At 37.8% G+C, this 23,440-nt stretch overlaps 1 protein-coding gene across 1 annotated transcript in view; it reads left to right on the plus strand.

Moving 5' to 3' along the window:
• Positions 1-23,440, plus strand: part of LOC145674480 (frequenin-2) — a 991,919-nt gene that overhangs the window by 832,419 nt on the left and 136,060 nt on the right. Inside the window, exon 4 of the mRNA XM_081744595.1 lies at positions 18,708-18,797. Within this exon, the coding sequence (XP_081600721.1) occupies positions 18,708-18,797 (90 nt within the window). The remainder of the gene's footprint in view (positions 1-18,707; positions 18,798-23,440) is intronic.

The following is a 23,440-nucleotide window of genomic DNA, read 5'->3' on the forward strand; positions in this document are numbered from 1 at the left end:
CCTATATTTAGCATCGGTTCTTGGTGCCTGAACCAGTTCTTTTTCCATTACTCCTGAAAACACAAGTCGCAGTTTCCTTTATTTATTTATATATATATATATATATATATATATATATATATATATATATATATATATATATATATATATAATATTCGTGTGGCGTGTCCTAAAGATTTTGAGGCAACATTTGGTGACTTGAAGTTGGAACTGGTGCGAAGCTAGGTGAAGCAACGTAGGGTGGTCTCTGAAATTAGCCTTTATATGTTTGGCGATGTCTGAGGTCGAGCATAAACATGTCCGGTGACTTGTACGGTTCCTATTAAGCAGATAATTTGATATTCTGATCGCTGGAGTTCGGTCCAGAAGTGTCGGGTGTAAATATCCATCATGTCTTCCAGATAGTGTTCCTAAATGTTCATGAAGGTGGCTAATTCTGGCAATGAGTCACGAAAAACTGATAATGAGTCTGGCTGCATGATTTTGAATTATTTGCAGTTTCTTCTGGTGCGATTTGGCCGCATGTTTCTTTCGGTGCACATAACATAATTGGGCGAACTAACATGTTGCACAGAAGTACTTTGGCGTTGAGTTTGATACTCTGTTAACGCAGATGGCAGGAGATCATACGAAGTTTCCTTGTAGCTTTGCGTGGTCGTTTGCTGGATGTGCTTACTGAAGGCAAGTTTCTTTGGCATCAAGAAATATTGTCGTTAGAGTGTTGTCCTCTTTGGATAATTTATATTGGAATAGCTTTTTTTCGTTTCCTATCTCATGATTTTTTCTCGTCTCTCATCACGGGCAACTCTAATTGAATGCTGCGCTTGGAATTGAACCCGAGATCCCATGTATCTAAGGCACTCATACTACACATTAGACCAGTGGGGAAGGCTTGCTGAAATCTATCGTGTACGCTACCACAGTTCTCTTTTTCAAAGGTGAACTATATAAAAGTTATTATTTGGGAAGAATTCTTGTTGCTTATTCGTTTGAGGTTAATAAAAAAATTCTGCTCAACTGAAAATGTGGAAGGAAGTAATTGCTTAAAATGATATACAATTTTGGTTCATTTTGAATGTATCTGGAAAGAGTTTGCGCTGAATTACCATTTCCTTTTCTTCTGTTTTTTTTTTTTAATTTTATTTGAGGAGAAATGGGGTAAGTTTGGGGTGTGTGAAAAGTGACTGAAATGAAGTGATCTTTTGTGTGGGTTTGAACACACATTGGCACCAAAATGAAAAGAGGGGGAAAAAAACTGCTCAGCTAGCTCACCATAACTATGGACGATGCAGATGGGGATCGAAATCTGCGGCTGACTTCTATCATGTAATTCCAATGCAGAGCACCCTGGTGCTCTAAAAATGCGCTGAGAGGTTCTGTTCTCGTGTTCGAAACTCTGCGTTCTCTTATTGATTTCTGCCTTCAGGGACTTTGCTTTTCTTCCGACAATTCCGTTCTCAGGTCACGAGGAGGCAACGACTATAAGAAGATGTGAGAAGTACTAGTCATGTCAGGCACACATTCTTCTCCTTTTTACTTTTACTGACAAAAGAAAGCACTGCATCAGTAACTTAGTAATAGAATTGTTTCAGGTATTGTTTAGTTACCATTTTCAGAGTCTTGTCTTTTGTTTCTACGCTTAAAAAAGCTATCTAATCATACTAATAAAGATTGTTTTCATGTTAAACTTACAAGAAACATTTTTTTAAAAATCTTTCGGGTTTCACGATCTTCATTACTGGAAGAGAATGTGATATCTAGGTTTGCTCCTAGAGAAGAGTTGAAGCTGTCTTGTCTCGAAATGTGTGTCTCACCTCATTTTTATCACGAAAATCCATCCACTTTGCCTCATGGGTGAGGACACGGTGACTCAGCGTTTACCAATGGTGCATTGGGTCCCTGGTTCGATTTCCTGACCAAGTAGATTTGTGGTGGACAACATCGTGTAGGTGGGTTTCGTTGAAGTACTCCCGTTTCCTTCACCATTCTCATTCCATCAATCCTTCCATCATCACTCGCTTGCTAAAGTCATCTGTCTCCCTTAGCCTAAAGGGCATAATTTCGTGAGACATAATTGTGATCTCTCAATATAAATAACCTAAATACCAATGCTGCTGTTGGCTTCCATGGAAGCAAAAACTTGATGCGCTTCTTTATAACGAGCGCCTGAATGAATTTCTTAGAATTGACAGCCGTCGTACGAACGGAATACCTTGACCGATTTGAACAATATTTTTTTTATTATTCATTATCGGTTCGAGTAAGATTCCACTAGACCTATCATATTTAAATATTGTCAAGTTAGTAACACAAAAGTATCGTAGAAATGTGAATTTTTTCGAATTCGGCAAATTTAGAGCATGTGCGCCACCGAAAGATATAAACCTATTTTATTTCGCAACTTTTCCGCGGTATTACAACTTTAAAAAACAATTTTGCATTTTTACGGTCCGCCCTAGTGGTCAATCACAACTTCGTTCGCCATGTATTCCTATAAGAGATGGTTTGTATGTCCCTGCCTGTCAGGCAACCTTTCTAGCGGAAAAGTTATGTGGGTTGCATATAATTAAGTTATGCATGTATTTCTATTAACGAGTTCGACTGTGACATTCAAATCCTTCACGTGTTCTACGCTATGATTGTTGCATGGACAATCAAAAATCGGTTCGCCATGTATTCCTATAAGAGATGGTTTTTAAATCCCTGGCTGTCATGCAACCTTTTCAGCGATAAAGTTATGTGGGTTGCATATATTTAAGACACATTTTGAGTTGATTCTGAGTTTAACGTCCCTTTCAGCAACAATGCTATATGAGACGGGACCTACTGACTAAAGTGGAATCCGAACCACATGAGCTCCATCTGCTATTCAAACCCGGGTCTCCCTCACCAAAGGTTCGTACGCTAACCGCTTAGCCACGAAGGAGCTCTAAGTCATACATGTAGTTTTATTAACGAGTTCGACTGTGACACACTCAAATCCTTCACGTGTTGAACTCAGGAACGTGCTTGTTTTTAACTCTACATGTAACAGGAAGAGTGCAACTGGCCATCAATATACCTGAATCTAGATTTCACTTTTAATTCCGAAAATATTTCCTTCAACCTTTTCGGTTACCAAGTTCATTCTGGAAGGAAAGGCCACTACTACAGGTCCGATTTATAGAAAAAAAGCCAAAATATATCCAAATATTTGTAGCTTAAGACCTCGACATATGAAACAGCAAGCAGTAGACTTAAAAAAAAAAATAGAAATTGTGACACAGTCAACCGTTGTTTTAGGAAAGAGAGGAAAATGAAACTTGGCTCCGTTCTCCTATATAGTTCATTGTTTAGAAGCTAGTGTTCCGTTCGATACCAAGGCTATACGAGACTTGAACCTGGAGCTTAACGTGTGATCCGAACCACAGTATTTCCAACCAGGGACCTTTACTCTTGGCATAAGTGGTGCCTTAAAGATACCAAATTTGGTTTTTTTTTCATGATACTATCGATAAATTTTAATTAACAATCCTCAAATTAGTGTAAAAAGTGCAATTAAAAATTGTAGCGTCATGATGGTTTGTTCTTTTATTCTTCAGTTCTGTGTTTATTTTTTATTATAATAAAGTTGAATTATTATTTTTTATGTACCAAGTAATTACGATGTATCGCAATTAAAAAAAATAGTGTGTATTAAATGTTCCTCCAGATCTCCCCGCTGATCTACTGGGTATTGTCAGTGGGAAAGCACTACAAAGTTTAAACACACTACAGTGTGTTAAATTTCACTCTAGATTACAGGCGTAGACCTAGATACCTTCGTTGGTAACAACAGACATAAACAATAAATCGTTCGACAAGTTAATGTTCGTTTGTTTGTTTGTTTTAAGTAAAGATTAGTAATATTGTTAATATTAGGAATTAGATTTCTGGGCTTTCAGTACCCAGCCAAGTAAGTTTGTGGTGAACAACATTGTGTCCGTGGATTTTCTCGGGATACTCCCGTTTCCTTCCACTTTCTCATTGCACCAATTCTTCTATCATTCACTTGCCTTAATCATCGTCTCCCTTAACATAAGGGCATAATCGTGGGACGTTAAACTGAAAAAAATCATTTTAATATCTTTTCCGCTTGGGTGCTTCGTAAAATTAAGCTTCACTCAAATTGTTTAGTTTTCGCTAATCTCTTCGACAGTTGGAAAATATTTTCCCACATTTGTAGTTATTTGTTCTAGATTAAATGGCGAAAATCCCGAGCCATTCTTACGCCGTCAACTTGTGTGCGCGTTTCTCTTTGGTTCAGAACGATGGTCTTCTGTATGCCTCTTGTGTTAACAGATTTGTAATGTGCTTTGCGTAAGCACACTATTATTTGCGCAGCGAACCATGATTTTTCCGTACTGCAGAGGATGCCCGATTCCAGTTCAACAGAGCTTGTTAAAGCTCGTCTTCACGCTTCGAATGATGTCCTGTTTAAGGGGTGAACGGGGAGTGTATGATTCGCTGGTGACGTCAAACTGAAACATTATGTGGGAGGTGGGGGAGTGAGAAGATTAGATTGACTTGGAAACCCGGAACATTGCGTGGACGAGGTGGACTTGAAAGAGCAACTCTGGGATCATTCGACCAAACGCAATGTCTTTTGGTACTTCAACTGGCTGTAACTAATAACACGCTAAGTTAATAAAGAAAGAGAAAGAAGTGATTACATTTTTTTACTAGGTAGCTAGGCACTTCTATCCTCAGCTATGGTTCTTTATGAGGCTCCAAATAACGTTTCCTGCAGCTATTTAACTGTCAAATCTAAAATATATCGGTATAATTATATCTTGTATTTCTTCTGTATTTGACTCTGCGTGCGCGCGCGAGAGAGTTTTTTGTTACAAAACCACAATTCTTTGATCATTCGCCAGTTGCTGCAGAGAACAGAAAAAAAAAATTGACCTCCAGGCGGTCTAATGCAGCACCTAATAGTATTCAAATTGGCCTTGCGGATCGCTTCAAAAGGGAACTGCTATAGCCAAGCGAATATTTGGAAGTTACAACAAAATTTTTATATAACTTTTAGCCACAGAGGTCTCTGTATTCACTACATTGTATGGTTATTATTAAAGCTATACACTCTCGAGCCACATTAAAATAGAAATAATAATCCTGAATTTTAAATCTTTTGTATGCCAAAATGTACAGTCGTGTTAAAAAATATTTACTTTTTGAGCAGGGATAACGTTGCTCGGTGATCACACTGTCCGGGGAAGGGGAAAGGAAGGAAGCGCCCTTGGACCTCTATGTTGGGTAACATTCCGGCATTTTCCTGGTCTGAATGAGAAAAAAACACTAAAAACGTAGTCTCGATGTGTGGCTTAAAGAAGCTGTTACACCTTTTCGACAGGGTGTCCCCACCGAAAATCGAAGCTTCAGCCGCTTGCACCAAAGGCATTTTCTTGAATTAAAATGAAAAATGAAATCTGTAAGTTTTACGTGTTACATTTATGCTGCCTAGGCGAAAGGAGACGGTAATGATGAGAAATGAATGAAAATGGTGGAATGAAGAAAGTGGGGAGAAACGAGAGAACCCCGAGGAAACCACTCACACGATGTTTAATCACCACAAAGCTCACTTGACTCGAATTGATCTCGAACCAAGGAACCCATGCACAAGACGTGAGCGCTGTACCACTGAGCCACCGCGGTCTCTTAAAAGTATTATTTGGAAGTAGAATAGATTTGAATTGTAGACCTTGGGACCACTAGACTAGCGCCTATAACACCTCGACTATTCTTCCACAAAATGAAAGGAGTTTGTTTAGATGATTATTGAGTGGACTTTTACTTATTTATTGAAGAAAAAGAACTAGTTGCTATATCTAACTCTTTACATTTGCCGTTTTTGTCCGTCAAATAACGTGCGGTTACACAAATACCAATGCTGAAATTTAAATGATTACTCCCTTGTCCTAGTTTGAAGTAATTAAATTAAAATAATACAGTTGCAAATAAATCGTCACAATATCACCAAATTGCCTGCACGCGAACGACCGGTATTAGTGTCAGGCAGGCTATCGATAGCGCAGATAGCGAAATCGAACTAACCGTACGCTGTTATCAATTGTTTTGTGAAGGATTACAAGAAATATAGTACGTTGTATCTTACTCGCTATAAATGTCAAGTATATAAATGTAAAGCTTTGCTTATAGCAAAAATGAAGACCCAATACAAATTCTTATATTTTTGTTACTAGACTAGCTGAACATGCGCTCTCTACACAACGCATCATTCGCATATGAGCATAAATCTCCGTATCATTCCTTACAACATCTGTACATGTCCTTTACAGACACAAGTGAAAGACGTATTGATTTTTTTTAAAAAAAAGCCAAGGGGTATCATAAAGGGGAGACTTTTTTTCGATTATTTTTCTCAATATCTCGTACCGTTTGCAAGATTTGAGCCTGCTTCCGGTTGGAGTTTCTAATTCATGTATGACCAGTGTTTTCTTTCTTCTTGCATGCAGTATGTAATAAGCAAATACATTACATACACAATTAATTATAATGTCAGTTTTATATGGTGTTCATTGGGCAAAACACTCCAAACAGTAAAGATTCAACTTACTGTTAAGGTAGAGAAATGGTTATCCTTCGTTTTCCATTATTATTTGGCCATGAAACAAACGCCTCAGACATATGCAACCCCTATATGCAATAGTGTGGTGTTGGAATGTATAATGCTTAGGATGTGATGCTTTAGTTTTTTTTTTTAATTTCAACACTTCCAATGTACCCGTAAAAATGTAATAAAGAAATAGTGCCCATGATTCTTAAATATTCAATTAGAACTGGACAATCCACATGAAATTTGCAATCGATCAGTCAAAACGTAATCTTTCTAGAGCCTGTAGTTTCCGAGATCTCATTGTCGAAAGGATTGGACACAAACATATAAACGTCCACAAATATATAGTTTAAAAGAACTCCAAAGATGGCAGCACATTTCATTTGCATTTATTTCGGAGAAGGCTTATTAAAGGCAAAGGCCTTTGAACAATAATTTAAAAGGATGAAAGGTGAAAAATATTTCATTAAGTAATTTATTTAAAGTACACTCTTTTAAAAATATTTGTCTTTGTTATAAACGTGAAATCACAAATAACCGTAAACCAAAGGTTTGAAAACTAAGGTTATAGGTTAGAGCTCGGTCGCTCTTAATTCCCACAAGGCGCTGTACTTTCACCGCTTCTATATAATCTCTATACAGCAGATCTTCTGACTTTACCAAACTGCTTTTTCGCAACGTATGCCGATGATACCGCCTTTTTCTCAACAAGTAGTTCACTTGTACAGTGCTACATCTATATGCAACATCAACTAAACAGTTTTCAGGAATGGGCCAGGCGTTGGAGAATCAAAGTAAATGCCGACAAAAGTTGCGCTGTCATCCACAGTAGAAGACGCATCCGCGCCACTCGAAATCTAATATATGAGAACGCACACATTCCTCACGCCACGCATGCGAAATATTTGGGTGTGGCATTAGATCATGGGCTCACGTTCGCCCCACACATCAAAGATATAAAGCAACGAGCATTACGGAAAATCTCGGCATTGTACCCCATTTTTCGCTGCAGTTCAATCTCTCATGAGGTCCGCGTGCACATATTCAAGATGATAGTCCTGTCCACACTTTCTTATGCATGTCCTGCCTGGCAACATGCTTCTAATAGCCATCTTCAAACACTCGAAAGTGTGCAAACGAGAGCCGGTCGCATCATCACTGGTCACGACAGATATACACGCAACAGCCAAATACTGGAAGATTTAGAGCTGCCTCCTGTTAGAGAAGTTCTACGGCATCTCCATCATAAGTTCTGGCATACTTTATCAAGACATGTTAATCCAGCTATAGCCACCATCGGCACCGAATGCGCTCTACGGAATGTTCATCGCACGCCACGCATTTGATATCTTTCCATAGCTCGTAATAACATTATCAGCTACTCTGCGACAGTTGCAGATGTAGACTACCAGACATAATAAAACAATAGTAATACCCAACTAGTCACCTGCACATCTATCTATATTCTTTATGCCATCTTATTCATGGAGTCAGGGGCTTCGGCCCGATACTCTTCACAAAACTTCACCATTACCGTGACCGTGCTCTTAATTGGTACTGTAGCATTTTAATCGATAGATATTTCTGATGTGAATACAAGAGTATTATAAGAAAACAACTGAATGTTAATGTTAGACAATTGTTACCTTCTTTCACTGGAAAATTCTGGGCTGAAGTTCCTAGATTCCGGAATTACGAAATTCCAAGATTCCGAAATACAGGGCTAAAGTTTCGAGATTCGGAAATTTCGGAATTCCTAACTTCTTACTTCCGAGAATCCGAAATGCGTAGTTCCGAGATTTCGTAATTCCGATTGTGGAATGTGGATTTTCATTCCGGGGTATTCCGAAATTCCGGAATCTGAAACACTTCCAACCGCTGGTGATTGGAAACGTGTACTTGAGCCCAATGAGTATTCTTTACTCTTAATTCCAAAAAAAGCCTTGCTTTACGTATGGCGGACACCAAGAAAGGCTTTCGATCTTAACTTTTTCTTTGTTACCGTAAAACACAATGGCGGCTTTGTTTTCGTGAGTATTGAGATGACATATGATACAATTGAAGAGAACCTTCTTGGCTTATATTCCTCTATTTTACGACGAATCAAAGCTGTCCTGCAGGGTAGCCATGTCTCGAGGCCGTATTTATGAGATCAGTCGCATTTTCTTAAGTGCATCCATTATTTTTATATCAATCTTTATAAGGGTGTCCCATAAAGAACACAACTTTTGAAATGCCCGCCATTTCTGTTCTAGTAAGTTGGCAACACTGAACGTTACACCATTTTTATCTGTTTTCTTTGTGGTTAGTAGTTACGGAGCGCCGAATAGCGCGTAACCATCATCTGTTTTTTGTACATGTAAACATTTGTAATCAGTTTTCACTATGATAACACGCTATTCCGTCGTGAATCGCCGATTTCTGCCCGTACAGGAAACAGATGAAGACCGTGCGGTATTTGGCGCTCCGTGACTACTAACAACAAAGTCAAGAGATGGAAATCATATAACGCTCAGTGCTGCCAACTTACTAGAACAGAAATGGCGGGCATTTCAAAAGTTGCATTCTTTATGGGACACCCTTTATAGGAGTGCAAATCCACTGACTGACCAAATTCACCGAAGGGAGCGCGGTGGCTCAGTGGTAGAACGTTCACCTCCGGTGCTTGGGGTCCCTGGTTCGATCCCAGCTCGCGCCGTGTGGACATTGTGGTGGACAAACACCGTGCTCGTGTGTTTTATCGGGGTTCTCCCGTTTCCTCCCACTTTCTTTATTCCACCATTTCACTCATTTATCATCACCGTCTCCTTTAGCCTAACCGGCATAACCGTGGGACGTTAAATTTAATCATTTCATTTCATTTTTCGTTTCAAATTACTGAACCCAGAAATGTTTGTTAGGACGGGTCCAATCCTACAAGCAAATACGTCTATGTAGTATTGAAGGGTGTTATTATACACCCGAAAAGACGATAAGTTGTTGTAAAATACGCCCACTTATATTTTCAGAAAAAAAAATAGAACTAGATTGTTTTTACAAGAGAAAGAGTACAGAAATGTATAAGATCAAAATTTCACGCTACGTCAATCATTTCCCCGTTAGAAAAATATAGTTTTATTGACAAAGTGTACAAATGTATGTTAGGAAGTTCATTTTGGGGGGGTTGGACCTTGTGTACCCCATGGGTGCGCCACTGACTGTTATATATAGTTGTGCAGAATGTCTCAGTTCGGATTCGTAAATAAAAATAATTTGCAATTGTGTTTTCCGTGGTAAATTTTCATACAATTTTGCTGAACAATGCCCAACATGATTTTTACCTCGGGAAAATAAAAGGCGATTCTGAATGATTTTGGTACGTAGAAAACGAAAATGATAATTTTTGCACATCACGTCACAGGTCTGAGATATTGCATCAGATATGTTTCGCTCATACATGTAAATAATTGAAATGAAGAACGTAAAGTAAGCCCAGTTAACCGTCAAGAATAGAAGAGTGGAAGTTTAAACACTTTGCCATAAGAACATTGTGCCACTCAAAGTCCTCTTATCTCTTTTTTCAAGTAGATAACAGTTAAAAGCAGTGTTGCCAACAACGTTAACAATAATATCACTAGACATAGTGCGAAAAGTCGCTGGAAACCTTAATTCTAATGGAAATAATGCTAGTTTATTCGTTCTACATTTTAAAAGTCGCAAAATCCCTAGCTTCACAATGGTAAACGAAACAAATATCGTCTCTAAAATATGTTATCAAATCGCTAAGTTTAGCGACAAAATCTTTAATAAGCAACACCAATTGTAAGCCCTTTAGGATATAAACATTTAATTTATTCGGTCACTCGCGCCGCATGTCATTGTTTTTTTTCTATAGCCCATCGATGATTCAAAGTGCACCATCGCCTTTTCGCGTTTAGCTTACATTGAAAAAAATCCCTGTGTGAGAATTCAGAGCTGTTGACATGATATCATCGCGGGTGTATGGTTCCTCATCATAAAATTCTTCTTCCACCCTTGCATATAAAACTTAGGTTGATGAAGAACTTTGTGAAGGAAGTCAACAATGATGGTGACGGTTTTACATACCTGAAAAATATGTTTCCTGGGATCACGTATGCTAGATGGAAGGAAGGAATTTTTATTGGGCTCCAAATTAGAAAAGTCATTTTGGACGAAACGTTTGAAAATCTTCTACAATGAGCTAAGTTAGCAACTTGGAAGTCCTTTAAAAGTGTTGTACGCGGGTTTCTTAGAAACATAAAAAAAGAAAATTACGAAACATTGTCAGAGTTTTTTAAAGAATACTACAAAAACATAGGTTGCAGTATGTCCTTGAAAATTCACTTCCTTCTTTCACATCTAGACCTTTACCTTGATAATCTAGGAGATGTTAGTGATAAACAAAAGGAAAGGATTCACCAAGACATTTCCGTGATGAAGAAGAAATACCAAGATCGTAGGGATCCTGCAATGATGGGAGACTATTGTTGGTTCCTTCTGCGCGAGAGTAAACATAATTAAAAGGGGCAGCACAAACGCAAGCGTTTGTAAGGAAGGTATAAGGTATATCTCGTTACAGTGTAAGGTATCAATGGAGTAGATATAGCCTGACAAAGGGGTGCACTTAGTAATGAAATCATCATCAGAAGTTTGAATATATATTTCCAAGGCCTTTTATAAACATCTTATCTCCGTGAACCCCAAAGTTTTTCAATTCTTCTCTACGCCATTGTTACGAATGATTCAATAAGCTGATTTAAAAAGAGAGTTGCACGATTTTATAAGTGTGTTAAAACCTTTTAGACGTAAACATGTAACAATCTTTATCGAAACGTTTTAATGTACGTATAGAACAGCAGGACCTCGACTACCCGACATAGTTTCTGGGCCAATTCTCAGCCCTTATTCAATCGATCTGTTTCAAATTTTGGAGATTATAACTAGATATGTTTAGAAACATACCTTTCAAATTTGTTGTAAATCGGTTGAATAAGGGCTGAGAAATATCCCGAAAGCTGTGTCGGATAATCGTTTTTGTACTGTGTATGAGCCGAATAATAAATCTGTTCATATCTTTTGAACCTGACGTGACAGGGCACTTTTATGGTATTTTTCGAAATCACCGTGACAGTTTCCTTAAGAATGAACTATTTTGATCGCGGAGGTATTAAAAGTGTTTTTATTTGTTGGGCAGTGTTATCTGAATACCCCAGCCTGTTTGCTCGACGTGTACAAAGATTGTGACCTTAGACACACACAATTTCAGTCCATCCTTGTTGTGGTTATAGATTTTCTCGCATAAGGAATTATACTAGCATCAATTTGTTTAGCCTAATATGTATCGATTGTATATTGTATTGTAAATTTCTCTCTATTCTATAGGATAGAGCAAAATACAGTACACGAGGGATTGGAATTTCCCATCACCTTATTAAAAATAATTCCTCTTGAATACAAGTATATTACAATAGGTAAAGTTTCTTCTAATATGTATGTAAATAAGTGAAAGGAACCCAATGACCAGGCATCTTAGGGCTTTGTAGGTTAGGTTACTCTCAATGACCGGGCGTCTTAGAGAGGGAATGAGAATTTGTTGATTAGGTGCCTCTCAATTGACCGGGCGTCTTAGAGAGGGAAAGGAGCCCAATGACCAGGTGTCTTAGAGCTTGTAGGAAAAGTACCTCTCAATTGACCAGGCGTCGCTGAGAGGGGTAAGGTGTTTCCAATGGTCAGGCGCCTTAGGGCTTTGGTGGTGTAATTACTGATACTTCTTAAGGTGTTCTCTCCTCATCTATAGCACAGTGTTGCTGATTGCTGGGCTCTGTGTCACTAGTCGAATATTGACGCTGATGGACGACATTCTCTTCGTTGCTGTCGTGTGAGGTGTGTTGTTTACTGCAAGCACGTGTAGTAGACCATGGTTACAGCATGGTGTAGAGACATGTAGGAAAATTACACCCCCGTAGCATAGAAAAAAAAGCTACAGGATTTTTTTCATTATTGGGAATCTGCATATTGGTCGCAGTATACACCGGAAAAAAATCATTGATACACTTGAACACAAAATCAAAGTTAGAAGCACTGATCGCTTACATAACACTGTTACACAAATATAGTTAAAGTTCAAGCAAAATAGTTTGTCCTCTATCCTAAGCAAGATCTGTAAACAGTACTTCATTTCCCTCAGAGGAGAGGCTATTGAATCTCTGGTGGTTTTGATTAATATTTATATACTAGGTCACTGATGGTAATGGCCGTAGTACCTTGTTGCGAGGTTAACATTGCCTCTGATCTTGAATGAAACGAATTCATCGGAATTGGTGGAGAAATCTCGATGTTAGATTGCAGTGTTAGGGTCGAGTTCAGAGACGACGGTACAGAATATACAGAAATAGAAAAATAGAATAACTATCGCGGCCGTGGTAATGATGGGAAGAATATTATACATAGTGCAAGAGAAGGCATTTTTGTGATATTACCTATTGTTCGTCGTTACACGTTTGTGTAAATAATAAACAAAACATCCAATTCCCAGTAATAAGATAACTAAGGCCACATTGATAGTTAGTGTCCAAAGGAAAGTCGGTGCCAAGTGAAAATCCGAAAAAATGATCAGAAAGTGAGTTCTTCTCGTGTTGTAATAGAGACTGCATAGAAGTTATAGTTCTTTAAAGATTTTGAAGGTTGAGGGTAAAATAAATATTGCTCTTAGTGGGCAACTGCCGAAATTCAGTTGTAAAATTGGCTGTATGACGTGAAGGCAGGTTTAAGGTATCTGTAATCACTCTCTCGAAATCTTTATATCTAAACAAATATGTAGAGGATGAATAAATGCCATTTCCAGCAATTATGTGGTTTCGGTGCTTGGTAATTCTAATAAATTTCCTAGTCGTCAGATGGAATCTCGTAGGTGAATATAAGTAGAATTTTTCATTTCGGAAAAGTGTGGGCGTCAAGTGGCAATTAGCAGTTGAATTCCGAAATACTAAATTATAAGCAATCAGTATCTTGTGAACGGGCTTGAGATTGAGTCTTGCAGATAGAGTACATAGGGTGAGATTGACATATGGAGAGATCCAATTCTTAGATTCCTTCGGTGGACCGAATAGCACAATCTGGTATTCAGAGGCGGATATGAGTATTGTCCGTTAAGAATCCATTGTTAATAGTTTTATAGAGTATGTAATGATCGTTATGATGTATGATAGGAGTCTGAATAATGACATCCGAATTTTCGAATGAGGAGTCAAAGGAGATAACTTAGGCCTTTGAACACTGATAGAAGGGACCTATGTCATCTACTAGCGAACCACGTAGATTTTGATTATTAGCTATCATTTTTCGAGGCAAGATCTGGCTTTATTAAGGCATCATTGATGGTGTTTTGCAGCAAGCCCTGTAAAAAGAGAGTCGAAGTGTTGCTCTAAAATTTGATAGTAAAGTAATTAAAAACCTTTCATTTGTGGTTGTTGTACCCACAAGTGCGAGAAGTACCATGATTGTCCATGGGAAGTACCATGGGAAAGTCCACGATGTAAAATTATTTACTTTACAGTATCTCTGGACATCTTCTATTTCCGTTAATCGCTAATTATGAGGCGTGTTCAAAAAGTATCCAACCTTTGGTTCGCAAAAGTACATTTATTAATTTGAAAATCCGAAACCCTAATTTCCTTAAAAGTAATCTCCTTCGTAATGCACACACTTCTTCCAGCGCTACCACCATTGTCGGAAACACTTCTGGAACGCACTTTTTGGAACAGTGAGCAACCATGCCGTCGCATTCCGCTTCTCTTAATTCAAATTGGACCCCTTTTAGTGGCATTTTCAGCTTGGGAAGTAACCAAAAGTCACACGGAGCTATGTCGGGTGAGTAAGAAGCCTAACGACACACAGAAATTTTGTGTTTGGCGATGAAAGCTTGAACCAAATTTTGCTGACACTCCTTATGCCCAAATTATCGTTCAAAATTGAGTGTACCGAATCGTTTGAATGGGTTTCGTTTGGGAATCCCCAAGCTTTTGGCAAAATTTAATGCAATATCGCTGCTCAAGGTTTTCTGTCATTTTACGAAAAAACTTAAATCCGACGACCGGTCACTACACGTCGTCAACCGTTGGCCGACTGCCAGCAACTGACGCTTTCTGCGGGCGGGAAAAAAATGACGACTGCGCATGCGTGTCCCCTCTACATTACATTTACACTGAAGGAATCTCCCGCGCATCATTGGTTTACGCGTGAAAAAAATAAGATTCGATACTTTTCGAGCACACCTCGTATGTTGTAGAAATTCTTATATGCAGCTTTCTGAACTTCTACAGAGGTTTTTCTTCCCTAAACTTTCAACGATAAAATTTCAGGTTTTACGATCTGATTACCCTCAAGAGGAGCCACTCATTTAAACTTACATAACAAAAAAGGCCTGAGAGTAAACAGAAACACATGTACATAAGATTGAACATAAACCATAGTACAATATTTGTTTTCCATTACACCCTGCTGGTAGAGAGTAACTTGAGAACATTTTGAGTTTTAATCACATTTGAGTTAACTTCGAGGAGTGTGTTGAGAGTTCTCATTTCTTTTCTTTTCCACATTCTCTCTCTCTCTCTCTCTCTCCCTCTCTCTCTGCAATTACCGTATCCTAAAGCAAATTACAACTGTCTGAAAATGTTATTTTCTCTCGGAAGTGCCACAAGTAGAATTCAATTAAAGAGCAGGTTGGATACATTTTCTTCGTTTTCCGTGAAATTTGTAGCAAAGTCGATAGTAAAATCCAAGAAGTAGGGCACTACACTGGACTAACATTCCTCAAAGTTGCCGCAGAAATTCTTGCTCAGTTCTTCAGCTTACCCTTCTATCATATTAATGTAGAAATTTAAAACATTCTCCTCCTCCTCAAACCACTGTTCTCTGTGCTTTCTAAAGAAGCGGTAATAATGGGGAAATTCTTTCAGCTTTTCCAAAGAGTTTCTTACGAATGGAATGTAAGAAGCTTAAAATAGCAAGAACAGTAACAAAGTTAACTTCTTTATTCAGCCTTCAGCATCTCCTAAAAACTTTTCATATGCAAATTCCTTACACTTTCTTTTTTAAAGAAAGAATCTTTGCGGACGTAGACTGGCTAACAATTGTTCTTTAACCTTACAAGGTTATAAGGACTGGCCGCGCAGTTTGTACGGTCTGATTGAGTCTTTTTAAGTGGCCCATCACAGAGAAATTAAAATACTGCTAATTTTACAGTAATTATGAGATATCTTCAAATAGATAATCGAAAAAGGGAACAAGAGCTCGCTAGACAATATTATTTAACACGAGATACCGTTATCACCACTCACTTATCTGCTTTCGATTTCTAGCCATTTAGAAAATTGGCATTAATTTTCGCGTTTCTAAATGGCTGCAAACGAAAAAATTACAATGTGGCTCGTGATAACGGTACCTCATGCAAAATAGTATTGTCTAGGGCGCTCTTGTTCCATATTTCGATTATCTTTTATCTATTTGAAGATATGACCTAATTACTGTAAAATTAACGGTATTTTACTTCCGCAGTGATTAGGCCTGTTAATATGGAAGAAATCTTCCAAGAAACATTATCAGTTACGATATCTAAAGGCTCATCGCCGAATTTAAAAAAAAGGAATAAAGTCCCTCCATTGTATTCTATTTTGTGGCAAGGCAGGTGTGTCAAAACGGTTACATAAGTTTGTTGTTTATTTTAGTGTACTTCTCGTTATTTAAGACTAAGAGAATACCCATTCTTCTCACGGGAAAAATACTCTACATTTTGCACATAAAGGGTTGAATTTGGATTTAAACGTCATCGAAAGTGCCCCTGTTCTTCTCAGCGACCCCGAAAACTATGAATTCAACACTAATATAGGTCATATTCGATCATTTTTTGTAGATATTTCCTCCTCCTCCTCCGCCAAATTGCGGGGCAGAATTTGGATTTAAATGGCATCGGAAATGTCAGCGACCCAGAAAACTATGGATTTTGCACTTATATAACTCATTTTCGATCATTTTTAAATATCCCTCTCCCCTAAGTTGCACAATCAATGTGAAATAATAAAAGCCATGCAAGGTCTAAACTTCATCTATGTTGAAACTTTGATCGAGATCGGTCGGGTGGTTCAAGAGATTAAGAGTCACAAACATAGTCACTTTCAATTTTATAGTATATAAACTCCTAATTTATGGTTCTAGTAAAAGTTAGTGATTTCGTAATGTTACCACTTGTTGACACTGCTGCACAGTAACTAGTTTTCGATTTGCTTTTTTGTTTGTTACAAGCGCTTGCTAATGTATGAGCCAGTACTGTCATTTCAGATTTCGCTTCGGGAGGGGGGGGGCGGGGGGGCAAGACTCTACACCGACATAAAGGTTTCACGTTTATATTAGTATAGAGTTGATTAATGGGGGCCGCGGTGGCTCAGTGGTAGAGCGTTCACCTCTGGTGCTTGGGGTCCCGGGTTCGATCCCAGCCCCCGCCAAGTGAACTTTGTGGTGGACAAACACCGTGTGCGTGGGCTTTCTCGGGGTTCTCCCGTTTCCTCCCACTTTCTTCATTCCACCATTTAATTCATTACTCATCACCTAACCGGCATAACCGTGGGACGTAAAACTCAAATATAGGGTTGATTAAAAAAAAATATTGTTATATTCTATACGTGTCTCATATCTGTCAACAAATCCACGTGCTTCTTTACTATTAATACAAACAAGCAGACGGCAGGTATCATCATCATCAACAACATGTGATCCGGAAAAGTACGAAAGCCAAATACAGCAGCATAGAGTTGTCCAACTTAATGAAATGATATTTCTAGTGTTACGTCCTGCATTTATGCTATTTTAATCCAAATTAGACGAATAATTAATAAAAGAAAATCATTATGAAATAACTGGTGGAATGATAGTGTAGTGAGAAACTAGGAAAACCTCGGAAAATCCCACTGACACGATGTAGTGTACTACAAACTCTTGTGGCCTCGGAATACGTCAGTGAATCAATAACCAGAATTGAGTACTCTGCAACTAATTTATTGTGTCCCTTGTCGAGTTTTCGTATGAGAGAATAGCATGACTTTGTTGTTCATGAACCCACCGCGTTTTCCTAAGCAACAGTTAAATATGAATCACGTGTAACAGGTTGCAGGCAAAGTGCAACATTTATAAATCAGGCAGTGTGGTAAAAATGAAGGATTAATCAACAAACTGAATTTTGTGCCATTTTTTAAAAAGAAAACTTGCTCTACCATATATGCAACACGTGCTATTTCCATGGAACGGCAAAATCTGTCGTAACTATACTATTTGAAATAAATATTTATTGTTGGAAACAGACTTCATGATAATGGTAGTTAAATTTACTAAGCTGACCTTCTATTAGAATCATACATTCATAAATCATGTATAGGTTACAGGTCACATAGGACAGTGCTAAAGTAAATGTTTAAACAAATTTCATTATGAATTGCTTGATTGTTGTCAAATACAAGAACTGAATTCTCAAACAGTAGCGAACACCTGTTGCATTTAGTTAGTTACCACAGTTTTGATATGAAAAATAGTGCTGTCTTTGTTACAATCAAGTTCCTTATTATTGAAGTTGGAAACAAGTTTTTCTTTCCTAATTAACAAATGTAAAAGGAAAAATCAAGAAACAAATATTAAATAGTTAGTTGCACTAAAATTGCAAACTGATATATTAAGATTGAAGCTTTATATTAAATTGTATAAAATGGATTATCATCTTTCCTCTGCAGGTGTATTCGCTTTACCTTTCATCAACATGATAAATTAATTAAAGAAAGAAGCTACAGAAATAACGAGATTTTATTTGTAGTGTTTAGACCTTTCTGAGTGCGAGTGCACTTTCCATCTCCTATGTTGTTTATGATGAAATAGCATACTTAAAACCTTGGCTTTTAAGAGTTGTTCTTTCTGGAGACCAGCTATTGCACGGGCCGGCAAATTGTCTAGGGCCGGTCCTGCTTGATAGTACGTGTAACCCATCACAGTCTTTTTTCCTAATCTTCAAATTTTGTTCTTTGAGCTATAGTTTAATATATTTATACAAATTCTCTCTTCTCTTTTTTAGGGTTTCATCAAGATCTATAAGCAGTTCTTTCCTCAAGGAGATCCTACAAAGTTTGCGTCTCTCGTCTTCAGAGTTTTCGACGAAAACAACGTAAGTATAATTGAGAATATGTTTCAGATTACAGTGTTTGTTTATTCAGTAAATGTTATTATTGCGGACAGAAATGTATTTGATGCGCACAAAAATGCAACAGAAAAGATTCATAGTACCAGAGATTACTTACCTTGAACTTTCAAGGTTTCATTATTGGTACGCATAGAGAACACACATTGAAGGGTAAGGGGAAAAAAGAAGGAATGTCAAAAAACTGCATTTTCGAGAAAACGGTGTTTTAATATTGAAAACCGCGTAAAAGGAATAAGGTTAGTTAAATTTTTGCCCCTTTTTACATGGACATTTCTCCATCTATGCATGCATGGCATATACAGTCAAATAGTACCAACAGTCACCAACAGATAGGACAAAGCACCCGATAAAGCACATGCATGGACATTCCTTGTTTTTTCCCCTTACCCTTCATATGGAACTTATAATGTAAAATATTTAGAAACATTATGATTTCTTTCAACGTCATGTTTCACATATAACATACCGCCGCCATCTAATATATAACAGTGTTTCGTTTCTGATTTAACTTCAACATTAAGAGAGAGCTATTTCTACGTTGAACTGAAGAGCCTTACGATATCTTATATAGTCTGGGCACTTAACACATTAAGCATCATATGCATATATTTTATGCACACTTACTGCCGTATATACATGCTACCATACATACATGGTGCTGTACATACTTGCTGCCGTACATACATTTTATGCACATTTCACGTATTATTCAATAGTCCTGTGAACATCTGGCCCAAAGTAAAACATCTGATTTTGGGGCTTGGCACTTAAAGCGTTAAAATGGGGTATCGAATTCGAAGCCCATAAATATGCAAGATCATGAGCGCTGATCCTGGGGGCTATCCCCTTCCAGCATTTAGATATGTTTGCTTGGATATAGGGCAATAAATCTCATAGCTGAAAGGGCTCCTTAAAGTTACACAGAAGTCGTCGCCACTGTAAAAGAGTACTTCGTACTACCATTTGAGATTCATTGTTCTGAGAACATCATAATAACATATATTAAATTGAGACACGGGAGCCAGCATGGCCACTTGACTTCAACCTCATAAATTTTTCTAATAGGAATATTTTGAATCCTACGTCGTTCAGTTTAGGATTATCTACGGCAGAGAATAATCACTGTTACGGTTATTCGTGATCCACACATGTTTAAGAATAGTATAACATTTTTGAATAAGGACGACACGTGAAATGCATTTTAACACTAAAATAATACTATCTTTATGTGATCTCCATGTGGATTAATAGTCTAATTTGTATCTAAATATTTTATACCATTCCAAAGGTATTACAGGCTCATACCACTTTAAACAGTCTTCAATGTCACCGTTTCATCGCCAAACACTGATTTTGACATTTCCTGAGCTTCTTTGACACTTTATGCAGCTTAGAACAAAACTTAATGTTGGCGTTCGACAGACACTCTTAACACTTCCTCACTCTTCTACCTCTGGAAGCCAACTAACATGTCACAACTCGTTCAAACTCGACACTGACTGAACCAAAGGTTTAGGTTACCGGGCTTACTAGCTGAAATGGATATAACGTCGATAGATGGCACTGTGCAACTACGTTCACCGTACTTTTTGATCACACCTTGTATGCCCGGCCTAAAGCTAACCACATATTGACCAGAGGATAGGTCAGCCAAACTACTACAGAATAAAGCAGTTGAGGTAGCATGTTTCGGGTACTTTGTGTTCATTTTCCTGCGTGAAGTACGTCTCTGTTTGGCTATTCTCTCCTCTGTCAATGTGCGGACAGGCTAAATACTAAGGGTACTGTTAAACTAAGCATAAATGAGTCCCATCCAATCAAACGTAACTGTACAAAAGTACTCATGAAATATATTACAATTCAAACTAAGATTCTGAAATGAATATTACTGTTCTTTTCTCTCTCTAAATAGAGAAAAGAGGAAAGAAAAGTACATTGTTCTTATTTTAAAGGGAAAGGCAAAGTGGGAAGCATGCGAAATTAATAAACGATAAGAATCTCTAAAGACTCTTCAAGATTGAAATGAAAATTAACGTGGGCCTTGCTTGTTCATATTGTAGACACGGATAATAATTTCTCCTCTTTCTTCTCGGCGGAAACTGTTCTTGTATCTTGTCCTCTGAGAAGACGACGACAAGAAAGTCTATCTGAAGCCCCGATATTTCTCACATCAAATGAGATATTGAAAAGACAGACTTTCGATCTTCTCAAGAGATGAAGAAAGGAAAAAGGAAAACGGACATGACAGAAGAAAATAAAGTCTGTGGTAGATGGTGTCGCCATCTGTAAGATAGAGTAAGAACTTCGTTTTTTTCTTCTTTTTTTCATTGTACTCTCTTTTGAAAAAGGGTTCAAAAGATGATCGTTATTGTATTCAAGGGAAGCTTTAACTGCATCATTTTGTGACGAAAGAAATAATCCTTTAGAACTAAAAGAGGAATATTTCTGAATATAAAATTCAATGCGGAAGAAAAAAAAGTTTTAAAAAACGCATTTTTTTTCTGTGCGTCGAGTTCCAGGACCAAAATTCTTCTCTTAGAAACCAGAAGAATATTTTAAAGTGCAGTACCACTAATACATCTTTTCATGTCTAAAACTAGACCTTAAGTACTTTTTTTTTCAAGGATATAAGAGTGAATATTTATTTGGGCTGGCACAATGGCGTATTTCAGAGTTGCCAACTTGATACCAACTGGTGTAGCATGATCAAATCTGAGTGGATTCCACGGCGAGCTACAATGTTATTATTTGAATCATACCACCGGTCCATGAACATTTCTGAGAAACTGTTAGACCCATTTAGACTTAACGTTGTAACTAGAGATGGCGTGGGTCAATGAAAACTTAACCCACGACCCACCGTGACCAAGACAAATCCCGACCACCACCCACTAAAACCCATCGTCATCAACTCTGTCCCATGATCCACGCTCTCCTCTCCATTGACTAAAGAGTATACACTTGTAGTGAAGCAAAACTGTGAAATTATCACTAATCGAAGTTCGAATTTCTACTTTCAATTGCTCAAGCACTACTCTGTCACAAAACCGGTGGATCTGATCTTCATGATATAAAATGGTAAGTGTTTGTCATGGGCCATGCTTTTCAATTTAATTAGCATATATAATTATTTCCTTGTTGAATCACATCTACTTTTCAGTGGAAAATAGGATGAAATTTGAAAGGTAAAGTAGACCAACGTAAAGGGAAAACATCTAATATTATATTGTGTCTCGAAAGCCGAGTAGTCAATCCTATTGTTTGTATTATTACTATTACAAACATCAACTTTCAAAAGTGCCTGCATTTATTTTTTTCATTTAAATACACTCATCTCAAGTAAGTAAATGGAAGGAAATGAAAAAGGAAGGAAAATGGAGGCCTTGAGACAAAATATCACTGTTCAGAAGATGCTGTCTACAGTGCACTCAGCAGAGTGGGTCGGTGGGTCATAGCAGGTCGGTGGGTTAGAGTGGGTCGCGTTTGCTAGTGGATCGCAGTTTGTTATGTTCTGTTGACACACGACCTACTGATCCACTACTTCTCTGGTAGTATAGCCCAGTCGTTTTAGGTTTCAACCTTGAGAAAAATAGTCCAAAGCTGAAAATTGGCAGATTTGTTCTATTGGATGTCCAGAACAACATATCAAAAGTCCCCTAATTTCCCGTGGTCGCTACCAGAATTCCAGGTGGTTAAAATCTGGAGTGCTGCGAAAGCAGAAGTTATCACTGGAATGGCTGTTACATATAAACGGCTAAACCCACAAAGCTAAAATGGTCTCAAATGAAAGATAAATAACAGGGCTTCAGTTCAAGCTGTACATTGTTTTAATTACGTACCATCCAGGGCCGCACGAATCGATTGAACCCCTCAAAAGTCGAAACGAACTCGCGTTTTTCTTTTCTTGCTTATGGACGTTTCACTATTGCAGATGTCGTAAAACTTTTATCTTTCCATCGATATCTTTGTAGTACATGTACGACTAATAGTTACGGAGCTACGTGCGTTTAAGTGACGCACGCTGAACTATTTCCAGACAGTCACGCGACCGTTATGTGAGCATCTGTAGATAAGATATTTTACGTAATAATATTACAAATAATTGTGCGAAGCTGAAAATTTGTACAGTTGCTCTATTGGATGTCTGAACAACATATCAAAAGTTCTCTAATCTCCAGTGGTCACTTCATGGAATTCCAGACGACTGAACTGCTGGAACCCTGAAGGAGCGCAAAGAATTGCTCAAATCGCTCCTAATTCCAAAGTAATAGGCCTACGGAGTTCAAATAGGGCTCGAATGAAAAATTTAAAAAAATGGATTTATTGTGACGTGTTCATTTCACATCCTGTACTATAGGACAAAGAAATAAAGCTTTTAAAAACAACTAAAATAGCTTTTTTTTTTTTTTTTTTTTTTTTTTGCTCTGGAAGCCTTGGTATCCGAGGTATTGCAGAAACTCGATATAAATCCAATGACGTAGCTTTCCAATGGCATATGTATTTTATATGAAAGATCAGTAGTTGAATGTATATAAACATTTAAACAAAACAGGTCGCATTTCACGTAATTCTCGTGACCACTGATCTCCCGATTTTTATCTGACAGT

The sequence above is a fragment of the Thermobia domestica genome, chromosome 17 (genome assembly GCF_964235325.1).
Source record: "Thermobia domestica chromosome 17, izTheDome1.hap1.1, whole genome shotgun sequence".
Taxonomy (NCBI): domain Eukaryota; kingdom Metazoa; phylum Arthropoda; class Insecta; order Zygentoma; family Lepismatidae; genus Thermobia; species Thermobia domestica.